Source organism: Carcharhinus amblyrhynchos, unplaced genomic scaffold (assembly GCF_965287045.1).
Source record: "Carcharhinus amblyrhynchos unplaced genomic scaffold, sCarAmb.v2.hapA scaffold_76, whole genome shotgun sequence".
NCBI lineage: Eukaryota > Metazoa > Chordata > Chondrichthyes > Carcharhiniformes > Carcharhinidae > Carcharhinus > Carcharhinus amblyrhynchos.
This window is the reverse complement of record NW_027649816.1, coordinates 763,086-786,258: the sequence shown is the minus strand read 5'-3', so window position 1 is coordinate 786,258 and position 23,173 is coordinate 763,086. Positions and strand designations below refer to the sequence as shown.

At 49.0% G+C, this 23,173-nt stretch overlaps 1 protein-coding gene across 1 annotated transcript in view; it reads right to left on the bottom strand.

Moving 5' to 3' along the window:
• The window catches only part of LOC145337798 (dynein axonemal heavy chain 6-like), a 785,492-nt gene that overhangs the window by 161,842 nt on the left and 600,477 nt on the right, over window positions 1–23,173 (bottom strand). Inside the window, exons 60-62 of the mRNA XM_080182651.1 lie at window positions 16,937–17,032; window positions 12,878–13,018; window positions 6,974–7,189 (exon numbers count right to left, since the gene is read on the bottom strand). Coding sequence (XP_080038777.1) covers window positions 6,974–7,189; window positions 12,878–13,018; window positions 16,937–17,032 — 453 coding nt within the window. The remainder of the gene's footprint in view (window positions 1–6,973; window positions 7,190–12,877; window positions 13,019–16,936; window positions 17,033–23,173) is intronic.

Here is a 23,173-nt window from a genome sequence, read left to right as displayed (position 1 = left end):
CAAAGTCTGGAAGTCACAATTGTCGGCGATGAAATCAGGTTGATGCTCATTTTGATTTTTATACATTTCGATGCATTTAAATATAACTAACTGTAAATTCACCCCCTGCCCCCCAACCCCGGTGTATATTTACACTGTGCCAACGTGACATCACGGTGGTGCGATTTACAAAAGGTTCACCCAGACGGGAGCTTGTCATGCACCCCGCCCCCCACATGCCGGGCCGGGGGTGGGGGGTGTGTAGAGATGGGTATAGCCCCCAGAGGAAGGAACATGGGCAAGTGGTGGCCTAGCACTGCCACATAGATCCATGTCAACCTGACAGTGCCAATCAATGCCATGGGGCAGACCTGGGGCAGATCCCAGTGGGAGCCTCATGCAGGAAGGGGAAAGGGGGAGTTTCATTTGTCTGTGGCAGTAGCCAGGAGTGGAAGTGGGAGCTGGGGAATGGCCAATGGGGATGTGGGGGTGGGGGGGTGGGAGGAGAGAGTCATGGGTACTGGCATTGACTGTTAGAGTAGTGGGGAGAGGTACCAACTCTGATCAGGAGAGTGGTGGGGGGAGATACGCTGGTTCTGATCAGGGAGGTGAGGGCAGAGTGAGAAGGGGAGGGAAGGGGAGTCCCTGACACCTCCGTGGTGAGCTGGGGGAGAAGTTTATTCATGGTCTGATTGGGGTGCCCTTTAAACATGGTGCTCTAATCTCGATGCAGCTGGGTTTTAACAGTGTGCTGAGATCCCCCTGCAGCCCTTGCAAACCTCCTCCCCCCCACAGCCTCTATGGCCCCCACTCCTTCCCCTTGCAATCCCCATGCCACTCCACGCCCTCCCGTCACAGACCCCACGTCCCCCACTCCCTCTCTCCGCAGCCCCCACGCGCCCCCCGACCCCCTCGACCTGCAGTCCCCACGCTCTCCACTCCCTTCCCCCGCAGCCCCCATGCCCCCGCACCCCGCAACCTCCACTCCCCCACCCCTCCTCCCTGCAGCCTTCACTCCCCCACCCCTTTCCCCCCATCGTCCCCCTGCAGCCCCACCCCCTCCCCCCACATGTTGGCATGCACCCAGCTGCTTTTTTGGGACAGAGTGTGGTAAAATCAGGACATAAATCGACCTGATGCTCTGCTTTCCCCTCTGGGACCAGCACTCTGCCAAATTCTGGTAAAATAGCCCCAAAATAAATTCTCTTTCTATTTTCCTGGCCAAAATGGATAGCTTCTCACTTTTCCACATTAAATTCCATTGCCATATTTTGCCCCATTCACTTATTTCATTGTCGCAATTTACTGTTCCATCTATTTTGCTGTTTTGTAAATCTGGTTCTAGTCCACTCTATCTCTGCATCCACATCCTTAATACATAGAACATAGAACATAGAACACTACAGCACAAACAGGCCCTTTGGCCCACGAGTTGCGCCGATCACATCAACACCTACCAACCTACAGACCTATCTATAACCCTCAAGCTCATTAAACCATATACTCATCCAGAAGTCTTTTAAAAGACCCCAGCGAGTTCGCCTCCACCACCACTGACGGCAGCCGATTCCATTCACTCACCACCCTCTGAGTGAAAAACTTACCCCTAACATCACTTCTGAACTTCCCTCCCCGCACCTTAAATCTGTGTCCTCTCGTAGCAACCATTTCAACCCGGGGAAATAGCCTCTGAGAGTCCACCCTATCTATTCCTCTCAACATTTTGTAAACTTCTATCAGGTCGCCTCTCAACCTTCGTCTCTCCAGGGAAAAGAGTCCCAGCTCCTTCAACCTAACTTCATAAGGCATGCCTCCCAGTCCAGGCAACATCCTTGTAAATCTCCTCTGTACCCTCTCAATAGCTTCTACATCTTTCCTATAGTGAGGCGACCAGAACTGCGCACAATACTCTAAATGAGGCCTGACAAGGGTCTTATAAAGTTGCAGCATTACCTCCCGACTCCTAAACTCAATCCCTCGATTAATGAAGGCCAGTACACCATACGCCTTCTTGACCACCTCCTCCACCTGCGAGGCCGATTTAAGAGTCCTGTGGACCCGGACCCCTAGATCCTTCTGCTCTTCAACACTACTCAGACTTCTGCCCTTGATAGTGTACTCGTTCATCCCGTTGGTTCTGCCAAAATGGACGACTACACATTTATCCGCGTTGAAGTCCATCTGCCACTTCTCCGCCCAGTCCTGCATCCTATCTATGTCCTGCTGCAACTTTTTCCATCCTTCCAGACCATCCACAACACCACCGACCTTCGTGTCATCAGTGAACTTACTTACCCATCCCTCCACTTCCTCATCCAGGTCATTTATGAAAATGACAAACAACAAGGGTCCCAGAACAGATCCTTGAGGCACTCCGCTGGTGACTGACCTCCATTCAGAAAAAGCCCCATCCACAACCACTCTCTGCCTTCTGCAGGCAAGCCAGTTCTGGATCCACAAGGCCAAAGGCCCTTGGATCCCATGCCCTCTCACCTTAAGAACATAAGAAATAGGAGCAGGAGTAGGCCATCTAGCCCTTCGAGCCTGCCCCGCCATTCAATAAGATCATGGCTGATCTGTTGTGGCTCAGTTCCACTTTCCCGCCCTCTCCCCATAACCCTTAATCCCCTCTCTTATCAAGAACCCATCAACCCGCTTCTTAAAAATATTTAGCGAGGCAGCCTCCACCACTTCAACGGGCAGAGAATTCCAGAGATTCACCACCCTTTGAGTGAAGAAGTCCCTCCTCAACTCCCTTCTAAACCGCCTCCCCTTTATCTTGAGGCTGTGCCCCCTAGTCCTACTGTCTTTTTTGAGCGGGAAGAGTCTCTCCACCTCTATCCTATCCATCCCATTCATCATCTTATACGTCTCAATGAGATCTCCCCTCATTCTTCTAAACTCTAACGAGTACAAGCCTAGTTTATTCAGCCTCTCCTCATAGCTCAATCCCCTCAACTCCGGTATCAGCCTAGTAAACCTCCTCTGCACTCCCTCCAGGGCCAAAATATCCTTGCGCAGGTGCGGCGCCCAAAACTGCACACAGTACTCCAGCTGCGGCCTCACCAATGCCCTATACAGCTGCAGCAAGACCTCCCTACTTTTATATTCAATCCCCCTCGCTATGAAGGCCAGCATCCCATTCGCCTTCCTGACCACCTGCTGCACCTGCAAGCTGGGTTTTTGCGACTCATGCACAAGGACCCCGAGGTCCCTCTGCACCGTCGCCTGCTGCAGTTTTTCGCCCCGTAAGTAATAGTCCTTCCTACCATTCTTCCTACCAAAGTGGACCACCTCACACTTGCCAACATTAAATTCCATTTGCCATTTCCTGGCCCATTCGCCCAGCCTATCTAGATCCTTCTGCAGACTCTCCACACCCTCCGCACAATTTGCCTTTCCCCCAATCTTGGTGTCATCAGCAAATTTCGACACCCTGCACTCGGTTCCCTCCTCCAGATCATCTATATAAATGGTAAATAGCTGAGGCCCCAGCACCGACCCCTGGGGCACCCCACTAGTCACCAACCGCCAATCCGAATAGCACCCATTGACCCCCACTCTCTGCCTCCTATTTGACAACCAATCCTCTATCCACGCTAACACCCTACCCCCAACTCCATGTCCCCTGACCTTCTGCAATAACCTCTTGTGAGGTACCTTGTCAAACGCCTTCTGAAAATCCAGAAAGACCACATCCACCGGCTCTCCTCTATCCACTGCCCTAGACACATCCTCATAGAACTCCAGTAAATTTGTCAGACACGACTTCCCTTTAATGAAACCGTGTTGCGTCCGCCCTATCAAGCAATTCCCTTCAAGATGCCTCGCAATTTCCTCCTTAATGACAGATTCTAACATTTTACCTACCACAGACGTTAAACTAACCGGCCTATAATTCCCCGCCTTTTGCCTGGCACCCTTCTTAAATAACGGCGTAACATTAGCTGTTTTCCAATCTTCCGGCACTTCCCCGGAATCCAGCGACGTCTGGAAAATAACCACCAAGGCATCCACTATAACCTCCGCCATTTCTTTCAGAACCCTCGGATGCATTCCATCCGGTCCTGGGGACTTGTCCACAATCAGCCCCTCCAGTCTGTCGAGCACCACCTCTCTAGTAACAGTAATGTCATTAAGACCCTCCATTCCTACCACCTTTCCATCGCTAACACCCGGCAAATTATTCACGTCCTCCTCCGTGAAGACAGAAACAGAAAAGTTATTCAAGACCTTAGCCATATCCCCATCCCCTACCACTAGCTCCCCTTTCTCATCCTCTAAAGGACCAACGTTCACCCTAGCCAGCCTCTTCCTTTTTATATATTTATAAAAACTCTTGCTATCCTTTTTTATATTAAGTGCTAGCCCAGCCTCATAGCTTCTCCTACCCTCCTTTATCAACTTCTTTGTCAATCTTTGTTGACATTTAAACCTTTCCCAATCCTCTTCTCGCCCACTGCTCTTAGCTACTCTAAATTCCTCCGCTTTTAATTTAACACTTTCCTTCACCTCCTTCGTTATCCACGGCTTATTACCTCTCTTCCTACTGTCCTTTTTAACCATCGGAATAAATTTCTGCTGAGCACCAAGAAAGATCTCCTTAAAGATCCTCCACTGCTCCTCAGCAGACCTACCTTCCAACGCACTCCCCCAGTCCACATTTGCCAATTCTTCTCTCATCCTACCATACTCCCCTCCATTCAAACAAAGGACGCGTGTCCGGGAACCCACTTTCTCCTCCTCCATCTGCACCAGAAACTCCACCATACAATGATCACTCTCTCCAAGAGGATCCTTCACCGCAAGGTCCCTAATTCTACCCGCCTCATTACATAGCACCAGATCCAAGATAGCTCGCTCCCTCGTCGGCTCCAACACACACTGTTCAAGGAAATTATCCCGGCAGCATTCCAAGAACTCCTCCTCGAGCCCACCTCGTCCCTTCTCATGTGGTAGATAGTTGGGGCCTGTGGTCTGAATCCTGGGACACCTCATTAATTACATCTTGCCAAGCTGACAAAGACCCATTTATCCTGACTCTGCTTTCTACAGGCTGACCAATCCTCTATCCTAATGAATAAATGGCCCCTAACCCCATGGGGTCGCACCTTGGATATTAACCATTTGTGCAGCACCCTATCAAGCAACCTTCTGAAAGTCCACATACACAACATCAACAATATCCACTTTGGTACATCTTCAAAGCACGCTGGCAAACCCAGTCAAACATGAGTTACCCTTCATTAACCGCACTGACTCCGATGGATTGTGTTTTGACTTTCCAAATGTCCCATTACTACTTCCATTATAATGAATTCTGAAAATTTCCCAACAACAGACATTAAACCAACCGATCTGTCGTTCCCTACTTTCTGCCTTTCTCCCTTTTTGAATAAGGATGCTATATTAGCATTTTTCCAATGCACTGGAATCTTTCCTACAGTCTGGGAATTTTGGAATATTATAACCAATGGATTCACTATCTCTGCTGTCACTTCCTTTAAAACCCTGGGATGTCAGCCATCGGGCCCTGGGGACTTGTCTGCCTTTAATCCTAATAGTTTAGAACATAAGAAATAGGAGCAGGAGTAGGCCATCTAGCCCTTCGAGCCTGCCCCGCCATTCAATAAGATCATGGCTGATCTGTCGTGGCTCAGTTCCACATTCCCGCCCTCTCCCCATATCCCTTAATCCCCTTGCCTATCAAAAACCCATCAACCCGCGTCTTAAATATATTTAGCGACGTAGCCTCCACCACTTCAACGGACAGAGAATTCCACAGATTCACCACCCTTTGAGTGAAGAAGTTCCTCCTCAACTCCGTTCTAAACCGCCCCCCCCCTTTATCTTGAGGCTGTGCCTCCTAGTCCTACTGTCCTTTCTGAGCGGGAAGAGCCTCTCCACCTCTATCCTGTCCATCCCATTCAACATCTTATACATCTCAATGAGATCTCCCCTCATTCTTCTAAACTCTAACGAGTACAAGCCTAGTTTATTCAGCCTTGCTCAGTACTTTTCCTTAGTGATGGCAATTGTTTTAAATTCCTCCTTTTCAACAACTTCTGCATTACCTGTTACTAGTGGGATGGTTCTAGTCTCCTTCGCTGTGAAACCTGAGGTAAAATACCGATTGTGTCTCTGCTATTTCTGTGTTCCTCACTATTAACTCCCTGGGCTCATCCCACAAAAGAACAATATTCACTTTAGCTACTCTCTTCCCTTTTACGTACTTGTAGGAACTTTTGATATCTTTTTAAATATTACATTGGGTTTCTTCCATAATTTTTATTACTTTCATTAGTAACACTTTGTTGATCTTTAAAAATTGCCCAAACTGCCAGCATGCCACTGGCCGTGGCAATACAGCATGCATTAGTTTTTGTCTTTCGGTTATTTTTCCTTACTTAGCCATGGATATATTTTCCCTCTTTTACAATCTTTCTTCCTCTCTGGAATATATTTTGGTTGGGAGGAATTAAATATCTCCTTAAATGTCTGCAACAGCTCACCTACTGTCCTCCCTTTTAGACTCCCTGCCCAGTCCTCAAGGATAAATCTGTTGTCATACCTATGGAATTACCCTTATTCCACTCCAGAATGTGAGTGTGGGACTCCAGTTTCTCACACTCAAACTGAATTTCAAATCCTTTCTTGCTACGATCACTCTCCCCCAGAGAAGTACTTTGAGATCACTAATGAATCCTTGCCCATTACACGAAAACAGCTTGGAATAGCCTACTTCCTGATTGGTTCCACAACATATTTCTCCAAGAAACTATCTCTATTCCACTCAATGAACTCTTCCTTGAGGCTTCCCCTGATGATTTAACAAATCCAGTCTATTTGCATATTAAATTAATCCATGATAATGGCTGTAATTTTCACACATGGTTTTTCATTTCCGTATCACTCACTCACAAGGGGCTCCTGTGAAGAAAAGGATTGTTGGGATGTGACAATCTCTGTTAACAATTCTTTTGTTATTCTTTACCGAATTTTTTTCAGCTGTTGCTGGGATGAAATCATAGTCAGGTGACATTGGGACTTGGCTGTTGGTAAGGAATGATCTCCATTTCTCCAGTAGACCATTCCTGAAATCAGCAGTAAATGGGCCAAAGTAAGTGATGCAAGCTGCAGATAGAAGGGTATCTCCCACTACACCATGTAAATGACGGTCTAAGGCATCAAGAGACTCCTTCCAACGAACCTGTAAGGATAAGACCGTTTGATTAACCTGGATGGAACATTCAAAGAATGTCACAACATCAACATGTTTGATACTAAAACAGGCCATTTCTACCATTAAATCTGGGAGGCATCAAGTTACTCACACACACAAGAACATAAGAAATAGGAGCAGGAGTAGGCCATCTAGCCCTTCGAGCCTGCCCCGCCATTCAATAAGATCATGGCTGATCTGTCATGGCTCAGTTCCACATTCCCGCCCTCTCCCCATAACCCTTAATCCCCTCTCTTATCAAAAACCCATCAACCCGCGTCTTAAATATATTTAGCGAGGTAGCCTCCACCACTTCAACGGGCAGAGAATTCCAGAGATTCACCACTCTTTGAGTGAAGAAGTTCCTCCTCAACTCCGTTCTAAACCGCCCCCCTCTTTATCTTGAGGCTGTGCCCCCTAATCCTACTATCCTTTCTGAGCGGGAAGAGTCTTTCCACCTCTATCCTATCCATCCCATTCATCATCTTATATGTCTCAATGAGATCTCCCCTCATTCTTCTAAACTCTAACGAGTACAAGCCTAGTTTATTCAGCCTCTCCTCATAGCTCAACCCCCTCAACTCTGGTATCAGCCTAGTAAACCTCCTCTGCACTCCCTCCAAGGCCAAAATATCCTTGCGTAAGTACGGCGCCCAAAACTGCACACAGTACTCCAGCTGCGGCCTCACCAATGCCCTATACAGCTGCAGCAAGACCTCCCTACTTTTATATTCAATCCCCCTCGCTATGAAGGCCAGCATCCCATTCGCCTTCCTGACCACCTTGTGCACCTGCAAGCTGGGTTTTTGTGACTCATGCACAAGGACCCCGAGGTCCCTCTGCACCGTTGCCTACTGCAGTTTTTCGCCACGTAAGTAATAGTCCTTCCTACCATTCTTCCTACCAAAGTGGACCACCTCGCACTTGCCAACATTAAATTCCATTTGCCATTTCCTGGCCCATTCGCCCAGCCTATCTAGATCCTTCTGCAGACTCTCCACACCCTCCGCGCAATTTGCCGTTCCACCAATCTTGGTGTCATCAGCAAATTTCGACACCATACACTCGGTTCCCTCCTCCAGATCATCTATATAAATGGTAAATAGCTGAGGCCCCAGCACTGACCCCTGGGGCACTCCACTAGTCAACAACCGCCAATCCGAATAGCACCCATTAACCCCCACTCTCTGCCTCCTATTTGACAACCAATCCTCTATCCATGCTAACACCCTACCCACAACTCCATGTCCCCTGACCTTCTGCAATAACCTCTTGTGAGGCACCTTGTCAAACGCCTTCTGAAAATCCAGAAAGACCACATCCACCGGCTCTCCTCTATCCACCGCCCTAGATACATCCTCATAGAACTCCAGTAAATTTGTCAGACACGACTTCCCCTTAACGAAACCGTGCTGCGTCTACTCTATCAAGCAATTCCCCTCAAGATGCCTCGCTATTTCCTCCTTGATGACGGATTCTAACATTTTACCTACAACAGACGTTAAACTAACCGGCCTATAATTCCCTGCCTTTTGCCTGGCACCCTTCCTAAGCAACGGCGTAACATTAGCCGTTTTCCAATCTTCCGGCACTTCCCCGGAATCCAGCGACGTTTGGAAAATAACCACCAAGGCATCCACTATAACCTCCGCCATTTCTTTCAGAACCCTCGGATGCATTCCATCCGGTCCTGGGGACTTGTCCACAATCAGCCCCTCCAGTCTGTCGAGCACCGCCTCTCTAGTAACGGTAATGTCATTAAGACCCTCCAGTCCTACCACCTTTCCATCTCTAACACCCACACTCGCCACACCCTCCTGACACACTCTACACTAATCCCCTTCCATCTCACCCCCCACACCCTCCACACTAATCCCCCCTCCCTCTCACACCCTCTACACTAATCCCCTTCCATCTCACCCCCCACACCCTCTACACTAATCCCCCCTCCCTCTCACACCCCACACCCTCCACACTAATCCCCTTCCCTCTCACCCCTCCATACCCTCCACACTAATCCCCGTCCATCTCACCCCCCACACCCTCTACACTAATCCCCTCACCCACCCAATCCCCACACCCTCTACACTAATCCCCTCAACCTCTCACTCCCTAGACCCTCTACACTAATCCCCCCTCCCTCTCACCCCCCACACCCTCTACACTAATCCCCTCTCCCTCTCACCCCCCTCACCCTCTACACTAATCCCCTCACCCACCCACTCCCCACACCCTCTACACTAATCCCCCCTCCCTCTCACCCCCCACACCCTCTACACTAATCCCCTCACCCTCTCACTCCCCACACCCTCTACACTAATCCCCTCACCCTCTCACTCCCCACACCCTCTACACTAATCCCCTCACCCTCTCACCCCCCACACCCTCTACACTAATCCCCCCTCCCTCTCACTCCCCACACCCTCTACACTAATCCCCCCTCCCTCTCACCCCCCCACACCCTCTACACTAATCCCCTTCCATCTCACCCCCCACACCCTCTACACTAATCCCCCTCCCTCTCACTCCCCACACCCTCTACACTAATCCCCCCTCCCTCTCACCCCCCACACCCTCCACACTAATCCCCTTCCATCTCACCCCCCACACCCTCTACACTAATCCCCCTCCCTCTCACCCCCCACACCCTCTACACTAATCCCCCTCCCTCTCACCCCCCACACCCTCTACACTAATCCCCTCATCCTCTCACTCCCCACACCCTCTACACTAATCCCCTTCCATCTCACCCCCCACACCCTCTACACTAATCCCCCCTCCCTCTCACCCCCCACACCCTCTACACTAATCCCCTTCCCTCTCACCCCCCACACCCTCTACACTAATCCCCTCTCCCTCTCACCCCCCACACCCTCTACACTAATCCCCTCATCCTCTCACTCCCCACACCCTCTACACTAATCCCCTTCCATCTCATCCCCCACACCCTCTACACTAATCCCCTCATCCTCTCACTCCCCACACCCTCTACACTAATCCCCTTCCCTCTCACCCCCCACACCCTCTACACTAATCCCCTCTCCCTCTCACCCCCCACACCCTCTACACTAATCCCCTCTCCCTCTCACTCCCCACACCCTCTACACTAATCCCCTCTCCCTCTCACCCCCCACACCCTCTACACTAATCCCCTTCCCTCTCACCCCCCACACCCTCTACACTAATCCCCTCTCCCTCCCCACACCCTCTACACTAATCCCCTTCCATCTCACCCCCCACACCCTCTACACTAATCCCCCTCCCTCTCACTCCCCACACCCTCTACACTAATCCCCCCTCCCTCTCACCCCCCACACCCTCCACACTAATCCCCTTCCATCTCACCCCCCACACCCTCTACACTAATCCCCCTCCCTCTCACCCCCCACACCCTCTACACTAATCCCCCTCCCTCTCACCCCCCACACCCTCTACACTAATCCCCTCATCCTCTCACTCCCCACACCCTCTACACTAATCCCCTTCCCTCTCACCCCCCACACCCTCTACACTAATCCCCTCTCCCTCTCACCCCCCACACCCTCTACACTAATCCCCTCATCCTCTCACTCCCCACACCCTCTACACTAATCCCCTTCCCTCTCACCCCCCACACCCTCTACACTAATCCCCTCTCCCTCTCACCCCCCACACCCTCTACACTAATCCCCTCTCCCTCTCACTCCCCACACCCTCTACACTAATCCCCTCTCCCTCTCACCCCCCACACCCTCTACACTAATCCCCTTCCCTCTCACCCCCCACACCCTCTACACTAATCCCCTCTCCCTCCCCACACCCTCTACACTAATCCCCTTCCATCTCACTCCCCACACCCTCTACACTATTCCCCTCTCACTCCCCTCATCCTCTCACTCCCCTCATCCTCTCACTCCCCTCATCCTCTCACTCCCCACGCCCTCTCAATAATCTGCTGTGTTTGTCCAATCAGTCTCATTGTCTCTGGAATGCTCTCACTCTCTGCCTTTCACTTGTCTCTGTGATATTCATTCTGTTTCTTTTGCTCTGTCATTTTCACTCTCTCTGAATCTCTTTTTCTGCCTTTCTCAAGTGACTGTCGTTCATTCTCTCTTTCCCTTCACACTGTCTGTCATTCATCCTTCATTTCTGTCTCACTCTCACTTGCCTCACACTCTCCCTCCAAGTTTCTTTCTGCCTCACCCTCACTCACTCTGCCACTCTCCCTCCAAGCCTCTTTCTGCCTTACTCTGCCACTCTCCCTCCAAGTCTCTTTCTGCCTTACTCTGCCACTCTCCCTCCAAGCCTCTTTCTGCCTCACCCTCACTCACTCTGCCACTCTCCCTCCAAGTTTCTTTCTGCCTCACCCTCACTCACTCTGCCACACTCCCTCCAAGTTTCTTTCTGCCTCACCCTCACTCACTCTGCCACTCTCCCTCCAAGCCTCTTTCTGCCTCACCCTCACTCACTCTGCCACTCTCCCTCCAAGTTTCTTTCTGCCTCACCCTCACTCACTCTGCCACTCTCCCTCCAAGTCTCTTTCTGCCTTACTCTGCCACTCTCCCTCCAAGTCTCTTTCTGCCTTACTCTGCCACTCTCCCTCCAAGCCTCTTTCTGCCTCACCCTCACTCACTCTGCCACTCTCCCTCCAAGTTTCTTTCTGCCTCACCCTCACTCACTCTGCCACTCTCCCTCCAAGCCTCTTTCTGCCTCACCCTCACTCACTCTGCCACTCTCCCTCCAAGTTTCTTTCTGCCTCACCCTCACTCACTCTGCCACTCTCACTCCAAGTCTCTTTCTGCCTTACTCTGCCACTCTCCCTCCAAGTCTCTTTCTGCCTTACTCTGCCACTCTCCCTCCAAGCCTCTTTCTGCCTCACCCTCACTCACTCTGCCACTCTCCCTCCAAGTTTCTTTCTGCCTCACTCTCACTCACTCTGCCACTCTCCCTCCAAGTTTCTTTCTGCCTCACTCTCACTCACTCTGCCACTCTCCCTCCAAGCCTCTTTCTGCCTCACCCTCACTCACTCTGCCACTCTCCCTCCAAGCCTCTTTCTGCCTCACTCTCACTCACTCTGCCACTCTCACTCCAAGCCTCTTTCTGTCTCACCCTCACTCACTCACTCTGCCACTCTCACTCCAAGCCTCTTTCTGCCTCACCCTCACTCACTCTGCCACTCTCACTCCAAGCCTCTTTCTGCCTCACCCTCACTCACTCTGCCACTCTCACTCCAAGCCTCTTTCTGTCTCAGCCTCACTCTTGAATTGCTCTTCCTGTTTATCCATGTCACTCCCCTACTCCCCCTGCTGCTGCCCCATCTCTGTATCTCCCTTTCTCTATCACATTCACTCTCTCTGCCTCTCTCTCCTCCTCTTTGTCATTCTCCCATTCTGACAGGAATTTTACTGCCCCATTGCCACGGGAATCGGAGTTGGTAAGGGGCGGACCAGACCATGGGAAGATCGATTGACCTTGGGTGGGATTTTATGGTTTTGGGACATGCGAGGCTGTCTCTGCCACACAGACTGCAGTGGTTCAGGACAGCAGCTGCTGTCCTGGGCGATAAGGGTGATACTGGCCCTCATCGATTAATACTGGCATTAATCCCATGAAAGAATAAAGAAATGGGCTTCTCTGTCGCTGCTATAACACTGTTACTCTGTGAGTCAAACACAGAACCGGTTGGAACGCTGGGACCTTCTCACTGGCCAGAGCAGTGATCAGGACTGCTGCCCGAGATATCCGCTTCATGGTGAGGTCTTTGCGATTAGCCAAGGCATCCTTCTGCTCCACAGTATCATTGAAGAGTTGCTGCAGGGACTGCTGATGATCCTCAATCTACAAAGCATAAACAGAGGGGAAATGCTGAGAGCCTGCACTTACTGTCCTGGCTAACACACAGGAATATTATAGTTAGTACAGAAATAACAGAAAATAGTATCAACACTGACATCACCTGGAGGCTGACATCCATCTTAGCTGTGAATTCGATGCTCAACTGGAGCTGGAGACCTGAGGCCCACCTGAGGGCCACCTGGAGCAAGGGGGTGGGAGGCTCAAGGCCCACCTGATCTGGGAGGCCTGAGGCATACCTGGAGCGGGAGGCCCAAAGGCTAGCTGGAGCAGGAAGCCTGAGGCCTATCTGGAGCGGGAGGCCTGAGGCCAACTTGAAATGGGAGGCCCGAAGCCTATCTGGAGCAGGAGGCCTGAGGCCCACCTGGAGCAGAAGGCCCAAGGCCTACCTGGAGCAGAAGGCCTGAAGCCCACCTGGGGCAGAAGGCCTGAAGCCCACCTGGAGTGGGAGGCCTGAGGCCTAGTTGATTGATAAAAGTTTAGGAGAGTGAGGCTGTTTGAACCTCTTAGTAAAAACATATTCTTTGTTTATATTTGCTATTTAGCTGTCTTAATTCCTGAATTTGCCAGGTTTAAGGAAGGTTGTCAGGACTCTACAGCGAGGGGTACTGAAGTTAGCTAATGAAGGAAAGCAACTTAAACCAGTTTTGTTGTATCTTATGTTATTCAATCATGTGACATGTGGGTCGCTGGCTGGTCAGTATTTATTGCCCACACCTAGATACCCCGAGGGCAGTTGAGACCCAACCACATCGCTGGGGCTCTGGAGTCACATGTAGGCCAGACCGGGTAAGGATGGCAGATTTCCTTCCCTAAGGGGCAATGGTGAACCAGATGGGTTTTTCCAACAATCGACAATAGTTTTATGGTCATCAGTAGATTCTTAATTCCAGATATTTTTAATTGAATTCAAATTCCACCATTTGTCATGATGGGATTTGAACACAGGACATGAGTTGAGTTTCTGGATTAATAGTCTAGCGATAATCCCACCAGGGCATCACCTCCCTTTAATCAATCTTAATATTTGGATGATCAAATGTTGGAAGTAAGGTATAGTTTTAGGGAGGTTTAATGTGCAGCTTTTGTGTCTGGAGGCAGCTGTGGATAGATTACATGTTGAGATTTAGTGATTTTAGTTGTTTGGTGATTTAGGAGTTAACTTCAGCTCCTGAAATCCTGATCTGTCCAGCAACAAGTTTGAAAATTGGAGAGAAAGGGTAAGTGTGGCAGGTGTATGCTGAGGACTGTGAGGCAGCTGGGGGAAGGTCCCTGTCTCTCAGTTTTGTTCAAGATTGAGAAAGTCAGTGACAATGAAGTCAGTTTAATAAGTCAGCGAAACAGACCCAGAGAACAGTGATAGAACATAGACTTCAGAATACTGAAGTTAATGAAGTACAGTCCACAAGCAATCGAGGAAGAGAGTTCCTGTTAATGAGATTTCTAAGTGGGAGAAGACTCTTAGAAGCAGTTTTGGGAGTAATTTTGTTAAGAAGCTGGGAGTTAAGATATTGACAGTCAGCAGCAGTGAGCAGGTTGATGAAGAGGGAATGAAATGGGATTGGTTTGAAATCTGGACCAGAATTACTGCTCAAAGGCCTCACCTTTGAAAATTATCTGGGGAAATTCTAAGAATTTCACAAACAAATTTGCTAATGAGACCATCATAGCTTCGAATGTACTTTGCCATCCATGCTAGTCTCAAAACCTAGATTTGTTAAGCTCAGGGGAGACTGAAGGAGTGCTGTATTCAAACCCATTTCTTTCACATTTCATACTGTTCTCTACAGCAAAAAGCATGAGTCCAGGGGGCTGTGATGTCTGCCCAGTGCCAGCGATTGGGACATCTGCTCAGGGCTGGACAGGGAGTTGCAGTAGGTGGGGAAGGATCCAGTGGTCACGCTCTATGTAGGTACCGTGTAGAGCTGGCAAAAAGGTTCTGCATGAGAATGAGGAACTCGGCACTAAACTGAAAATCAGAACCTCAGAATCCCTGTGAGCCATGTGCAAAGTGGCAGAGGACAGATCAACTTCCAGAGGTGAATGCAAGGCTCAACAACTGGTGCAGGAGAAGTTTTTGATTTGATTTGATTTATTATTGTCATATGTAACATGTCAACTTAATGCAAGGTAAGTCCATTCAAATGTCTGACAGCAGCAGGGAAGAAGCTGTTCATGCATGACCTTAGGCTTTTGTATTTTTCTCCTGAAAGAAGGTGGTATGTGGGGTCCTTAATTATACTGGCTGCTTTGCTGGGGCAGCCAGAATCATACAATCATAGAAACCCTACAGTGCAGAAGGAGGCCATTGAGCCCATTGACTCTGCACTGACCACAATCCCACCCAGGCCCTACCCCATATTTACCTGCTAATCCCTCTAACCTACGGATCTCAGGACACTAAGCGGTAATTTTGGCATGGCCAATTGACCTAACCTGCACATCTTTGGACTGTGTAGATTTTTGGGAAGTGTAGACAGAGTCAATGGATGGGAGGCTGGTTTGTGTGATGGATTGGGCTACATTCACGACCTTTTGTAGTTCCTTGTGGTCTTGGGCAGAGCAGGAGCCAAGTGGGAGCCCGTTTATGGGGCACTGGCACCAGTAGTGGGAAAGTGGGATCAGTACTGATAGACTGCACCAGAACCATTCTGGGTCTGGTATTCTAGCAAGCTGCACAACTAGGGAAGTAGAGGAGTTTTTAAACTCAATTGTGGCGGATGAAATTTGGGAAGATGTGGAGACGAGACACGAGGGCAAGGTATGAATCTGGGGAAAGGACAAACAGATCTTGATAGAAAGTACAAGTCTAACAGTGAAACAGCTGTCAAGGTTAGAGATTAGAGGTTGCAAGAATATGAAAGACTCGGGGGGGGGGTAGTTTTCCCATCCCGCCCTCCATGGGAATAGAAGGGGGGGGGTGGCGGGGGGGACATGCAAAGGTTTGTTGACCAGAGATGGAAATTTCTGGTTTTGGGGTGGGCGTGACCAGAAAGCCCCAGCCTCTGGGTGTGATTACCAGAATTTGGCAGAGTGTCAGTTCCGGTGAGGAAAATGGAGTGAATCACACCCAAGATTACAGTGTAATCTCTGACTGGGACTTGAACCTCATTGACAAAACTTTTTATAGTCACGAGATTCATGCCACACCCACGGCGGACACCCTCTGTGGGAGAGTTGGCACTGACTTTGAGGTTGTTCTATTCATCAAAGCATTTTGTAAGACATATAGCAGTTGTATTAGTTAATGTAAAGCTTACCCCTTTCTTTTGTTTGCTGGATTTAGGTGCCTTTCAAGTGATGTTTGATGTAATCTGATTTTAGTTTGTTTCTTACAGTAAAGGTCTTAAATTGAAATATTATTCAAGTCTGCAACGACCACAATCCCATAACCCCACATATTTACCCTGCTAATTCCCCTGACACTAGGGTCAAGTTAGCATGGCCAATCTACCTAACCCGCACATCTTTGGAGTGTGGGAAGAAACCGGAACACCTGGAGGAAACCCAAGTAGACATGGGGAGAATGTGCAAAGACAGTGACCCAAGCTGGGAATTGAACCCAGGTCCCTGGCGCTGTGAGGCAGCAGTGCTAACCACTGTGTCACTGTGTCACCCGAATCGGATTACGTCAAGTGTAGTGTAAATGTATAGGTGTGTATATTGATGTGTATGCATGCATTTATATACATATGTATACGTGTGTGTGTACATCCATGTTTGTGTGTCGTGAGAGCATGTTGGAGTCTGGCTGTGCTTCTGCTATGGTTTAATAACTTGCCAATAATCACTGTGAGGGCAGAGGCTAGCTGGGACCATTGTAATCTCATACCCAGTGTCAGTCAATACCACAATAAAGATGTGTGGGCTGGACCGGTGAAGAGAGTTTGAAGTTAACATTACCAGTCGCAGACTTTCGTGCTTCTTTTTAAGATTCTCCTTGGCAATCGCGAGGGCTTCCTGAGCCTCCACCACGTGTTGCTGCTTTGGTACAACTGCCTATCAAACACACACATTATTCATTTCAGCAACATCTACAACAACAGTGTTCTGTTCACAATGCTTACGGCCTGAATAGTGAAACAGAATCAGAAAATACTGGACAAACTCACAGTTCTGGACGAGAACCGTTTCTTCACAGACATGACCAGATCTGCTGAGTTCTTCCAGAATTTTCTGTCTTTGTTTCAGATTTCCAGCATTCGCTATATTTTATTTTCATTTCAGAGAACTGATAATATATAGATTTTAACTGTTAAAAAGCAGCAGGCATTAATCTAACCATAGAACATAACAGCACAGCACAGGCCCTTCGGCCCTCAATGTTGCGCCAAGCTATGTGCAAACCCAAGATCAAGCTATCCCACTCCCTATCATGCTGGAGTGCTCCATGTGCCAATCCAACAACCACTTGAAAGTTCCTAAAGTGTTCGACTCCACTATCACAGCAGGCAGTGCATTCCACACCCCAACCACTCTCTGAGTGAAGAATCTACCTCGGACATCTCTCCTATATCTCCCACCATGAACCTTATAGTTATAGAACATAGAACATTACAGCGCAGAACAGGCCCTTCGGCCCATGATGTTGCGCCGACCAGTTACAAAACAATGACCCACTAACCTAAACCAATCCCTTCTCGTCCATAAACCTATCCACGGATCTCTTAAACGCCCCCAAACTAGGCGCATTTACAACTGCAGCTGGCAGGGCATTCCAATCCCTCACCACCCTCTGGGTAAAGAACCTACCCCTGACATCCATCCTATAACTACCACCCCTTAATTTAAAGCCATGCCCCCTCGTGCTAGATTTCTCCATCAGAGGAAAAAGGCTATCACTATCCACCCTATCTAAACCTCTAATCATCTTATATGTTTCAATAAGATCCCCTCTTAGCCGCCTTCTTTCCAGCGAAAACAACCCCAAATCCCTCAGCCTCTCCTCATAGGACCTCCCCTCCATATCAGGCAACATCCTGGTAAACCTCCTCTGCACCCTCTCCAAAGCCTCCACATCCTTCCTGTAATGTGGGGACCAGAACTGCACACAATACTCCAAGTGCGGCCGCACCAGAGTTGTGTACAGTTGCAACATGACGCTGCGACTCCTAAATTCAATCCCCCTACCAATAAATGCCAAGACACCGTATGCCTTCTTAACAACCTTATCTACTTGATTCCCAACTTTCAGGGATCTATGTACACATACACCTAGATCCCTCTGCTCATCCACACTATTCAAAGTCCTCCCCTTAGCCCTATACTCAACACATCTGTTATTCCTACCAAAGTGAATTACCTCACACTTCTCCACATTAAACTCCATCCGCCACCTCTCGGCCCAGCTCTGCAACCTGTCCAAGTCTTCCTCCAAACTATGACACCCTTCATCACTATCTACCACACCTCCGACTTTGGTGTCATCAGCAAACTTACTAATCCACCCAACTATACCCTCATCCAGATCATTAATAAAAATTACAAACAGCAGTGGCCTCAAAACAGATCCCTGAGGCACACCACTCGAAACCGAACTCCATGATGAATATTTACCATCAACCACCACCCTCTGTCTCCTATCTGCTAGCCAATTCCTGATCCAATTCCCTAGATCACCCCCAATCCCATACATCTGCATTTTCTGCAGAAGCCTTCCATGGTGAACCTTATCAAACGCCTTACTAAAATCCATATATACCACATCCACTGCCTTACCCCCATCCACCTCTTTGGTCACTTTCTCAAAAAACTCAATAAGGTTAGTAAGGCACGACCTACCCGCCACAAAACCATGCTGACTATCTCCAATCAATTCTTTACTCTCCAAATAACTATAAATCCTATCCCGAATAATTTTTTCTAAAACCTTGCCCACAACGAAGTGAGACTCACCGGTCTATAATTCCCGGGGAAGTCTCTGTTCCCCTTCTTAAACAATGGGACAACATTCGCTAACCTCCAATCTTCCGGTACTATACCAGAGGCCAACGACGACCTGAAGATCAGAGCCAGAGGCTCTGCAATCACTTCTCTTGCCTCCCAGAGAATCCTGGGGTAAATCCCATCCGGACCAGGGGACTTATCTATTTTCAGACCCTCCAGAATATCTAGCACATCCTCCTTATCAACTGCAACACTGTCAATTCTACTCCCCTGCAATCCAGTGTCCTCCTCAGCTATATCCATGTCCCCTTGCGTGAACACCGAAGAGAAATATTGGTTCAATGCCTCTCCAATCTCCTCCGGTTCCACACATAACTTTCCTCTGCTGTCTATAACTGGCCCTAATCTTGCCCTAACCAACCTTCTGTTCTTAACATACCTATAGAACGCCTTAGGATTCTCCTTAATCCTATCAGCCAAAGTCTTCTCATGTCCTCTTTTAGCCCTTCTTAGCTCACTCTTCAACTCCCTCCTAGCCAATCTAAAGTTTTCTAGTGCACTACCCGAGCCCTCACGTCTCATCCGAACATAAGCCTCCTTTTTCCTCTTAACCAACGAAAAAACTTTTTTAGTGCACCACGGTTCCCTAGCCCTACCAATTCCTCCTTGCCTGACAGGGACATACCTATCACGGACTCGCAGTAGCTGCTCCTTGAAAAAACTCCACATTTCAGACGTTCCCAGTCCCTGTAATCTCCTAGTCCAACCTATGCTTCATAATTCTCTCCTAATAGCCTCATAATTACCCTTCCCCCAGCTAAAACCACTAGCCCGAGGTTCATTCCTATCCCTTTCCATCACTAAGGTGAACGTAACCGAATTGTGGTCACTATCACCAAAATGCACACCAACTTCCAAGTCTAGCACCTGGTCTGGCTCATTTCCCAGCACCAAATCCAATATAGCCTCACCTCTAGTTGGCCTATCAACATACTGAGTCAAAAAACCTTCCTGCACGCTTTGTACAAAAACTGACCCCTCTAACGAGCTAGAGCTATAACAATTCCAATCAATATTAGTAAAGTTAAAATCCCCCATAACAATTACCCTATTACTTTCACTCCTAACCAGGATCGTCTCCGCAATCCTTTCCTCAACCTCTCTAGAACTTTTAGGAGGTCTATAAAAGACTCCCAACAGGGTGACCTCTCCTCTCCTATTTCTAATCTCCGCCCATACTACCTCAACAGACAAGTCCTCATCAAACTTCCTCTCTGACACTGTGATACAATCCCTGACCAATAAAGCTACCCCTCCCCCCCTCCTACCTCCTTCTCTACTCCGACTAAAACATTTGAACCCCGGGACCTGCAGCAACCATTCCTGCCCCCGCTCTATCCATGACTCTGAAATGGCCACAACATCGAAGTCCCAGGTACTGATCCACGCTGCAAGTTCATCCACTTTATTGCGAATACTCCTCGCATTAAAGTATACGCATTTCAAACCCTGCTCCACCCCACCCCTGCGATGCTGTGCATTGCAGTCCCCATCTATGCCCCCCTCACTTTCAACCCCTCTACTCAGGATCCCACCCCCCCTCCGAATCAGTTTAAACCTCCCTGCATAGCCTTAGCAAATTTACCCCCCAGGATATTGGTTCCCCTCTGATTCAGGTGCAGACCATCCCTCATATAGAGGTCCCACCTTCCCCAGAATGAGCCCCAATTGCTCAAGTACCTGAACCCCTCCCTCCTGCACCATCCCCTCAGCCACGAGTTCAAACTTTCCCACTCTCTATTCCTCTCTAAACTATCCCATGGCACAGGCAAGAGTCCGGAGATAACCACTCTATCAGACTTGGCCTTTAGCTTCCACCCCAACTCCATAAATCTCTGCTTAATATCCCCTTCCCTTAACCTCCCTAGTATGCCCCCTAGTAACAGCTACATCCACCCGAGGGAATAGTCTCTGAATGTCCACCCTATCTATCCCTCTCATCATCTTATAAACCTCTATTAAGTCGCCTCTCATCCTCCTCCGCTCTATAGAGAAAAGCCCCAGCTCCCTCAACCTTTCCTCATAAGACCTACCCTCCAAACCAGGCAGCATCCTGGTAAATCTCCTCTGCACTCTCTCCAATGCTTCCACATCCTTCTTATGGTGAGGTGACCAGAACTGAACACAATATTCTAAATGTGGTCTCACCAACCTCCGGTATATTTGCAGCATAACCCCACAGCTCTTAAACTCAAACCCCCTGTTAATAAACACTAACACACTATAAGCCTTCTTCACGGCTCTATCCACTTGAGTAGCAACCTTCAGAGATCTGTGGATATGAACCCCAAGATCTCTCTGTTCCTCCACATTCCTTAAACCCTGCCATTGACCCTGTAATCCGCATTCAAGTTTGTCCTACCAAAATGACCCACCTCGCACTTATCAGGGTTAAACTCCATCTGCCACTTTTCAGCCCAGCTCTGCATCCTATCAATGTCTCTTTGCAGCCTGCAAAAGCCCTCCACCTCATCCACTACTCCACCAATCTTGGTGTCATCAGCAAATTTACTAACCCACCCTTTAGCCCTCTCTTCCAAGTCATTGATAAAACTCACAAATAGCAGAGGACCCAGCACTGACCCCTGTGGTACACCGCTGGTAACTGGCCTCCAATCTGAAAATTTTCCCTCCACCACCCTCTGTCTTCTATGAGACAACCAGTTACTTATCCAATCGGCCAAATTTCCTTCTATCCCACACCTCCTTATCTTCTTCATGAGCCTACCATGGGGAACCATATCAGATACCTTACTAAAATCCACATATACAACATCAACAGTTCTACCTAAAGTGACCAATTCAGACACATTCATATCAAAACTCAGGACACAGTGACCGGGATTTTACCAGCATGCTCGCCCTGGAATTGGAGCAGGGGAGACTCGCAGAACGGCATTCTCCACTGGCCTCGGGTGGCAGCTTACAAGCCTCAGCTGGGATTTTACGAGGCTCGGTCGGGATTTTACGAGTCTCGGCTGGGATCTTACAAGTCTCGGACGGGATCTTACGAGCCTCGGGTGGGATCTTACAAGTCTCGTCGGGACCTTACAAGTTTCGGGTGGGATTTTACGAGTCTTGGGTGGGATTTTACGAGTCTCGTCGGGATCTTACGAGTCTTGGGTGGGATTTTACGAGTCTCGGGTGGGATTTTACGAGTCTCGGGTGGGATTTTACGAGTCTCGGGTGGGATATTACAAGCCTCGGGTGGGATTTTACGAGTCTCGGGTGAGATTTTACGAGTCTCGTCGGGATCTTACGAGTCTCGGGTGGGATTTTACAAGCCTCGGGTGGGATTTTATGAACCTTGTGTGGGATTTTACGAGTCTTGGATGGGATTTTACGAGTCTCGTCAGGATCTTACGATTCTCAGGTGGGATTTTACGAGTCTCGGATGGGATTTTACGAGTCTCGTCAGGATCTTACGATTCTCAGGTGGGATTTTACGAGCCCCGGACGGGATTTTATGAGTCTCATCGGGATTTTACGAGCCTCAGGTGGGATCTTACGAGCCTCGGGTGGGATTTTACGAGCCTCGGGTGGGATTTTACGAGTCTCGTCGGGGATTCTGTCTTCACGGAGGAGGACGTGAATAAATTGCCGGGTGTTAGAGATGGAAAGGTGGTAGGACTGGAGGGTCTTAATGACATTACTGTTACTAGCGAGGCGGTGCTCGACAGACTGGAGGGGCTGATTGTGGACAAGTCCCCAGGACCGGATGGAATGCATCCGAGGGTTCTGAAAGAAATGGCGGAGGTGATAGTGGATGCCTTGGTGGTTATTTTCCAGACGTCGCTGGATTCTGGGGAAGTGCCGGGAGATTGGAAAGCGGCTAATGTTACGCCGTTGTTTAAGAAGGGTGCCAGGCAAAAGGCAGGGAATTATAGGCCGGTTAGTTTAACGTCTGTGGTAGGTAAAATGTTAGAATCCGTCATCAAGGAGGAAATAGCGAGGCACCTTGAGAGGAATTGCTTGATAGAGCAGACGCAGCACCGTTTCGTTAAAGGGAAGTCGTGTCTGACAAATTTACTGGAGTTCTATGAGGATGTGTCTAGGGCGGTGGATAGAGGAGAGCCGGTGGATGTGGTCTTTCTTGATTTTCAGAAGGCGTTTGACAAGGTACCTCACAAGAGGTTATTGCAGAAGGTCAGAGGACATGGAGTTGGGGGTAGGGTGTTAGCGTGGATAGAGGAT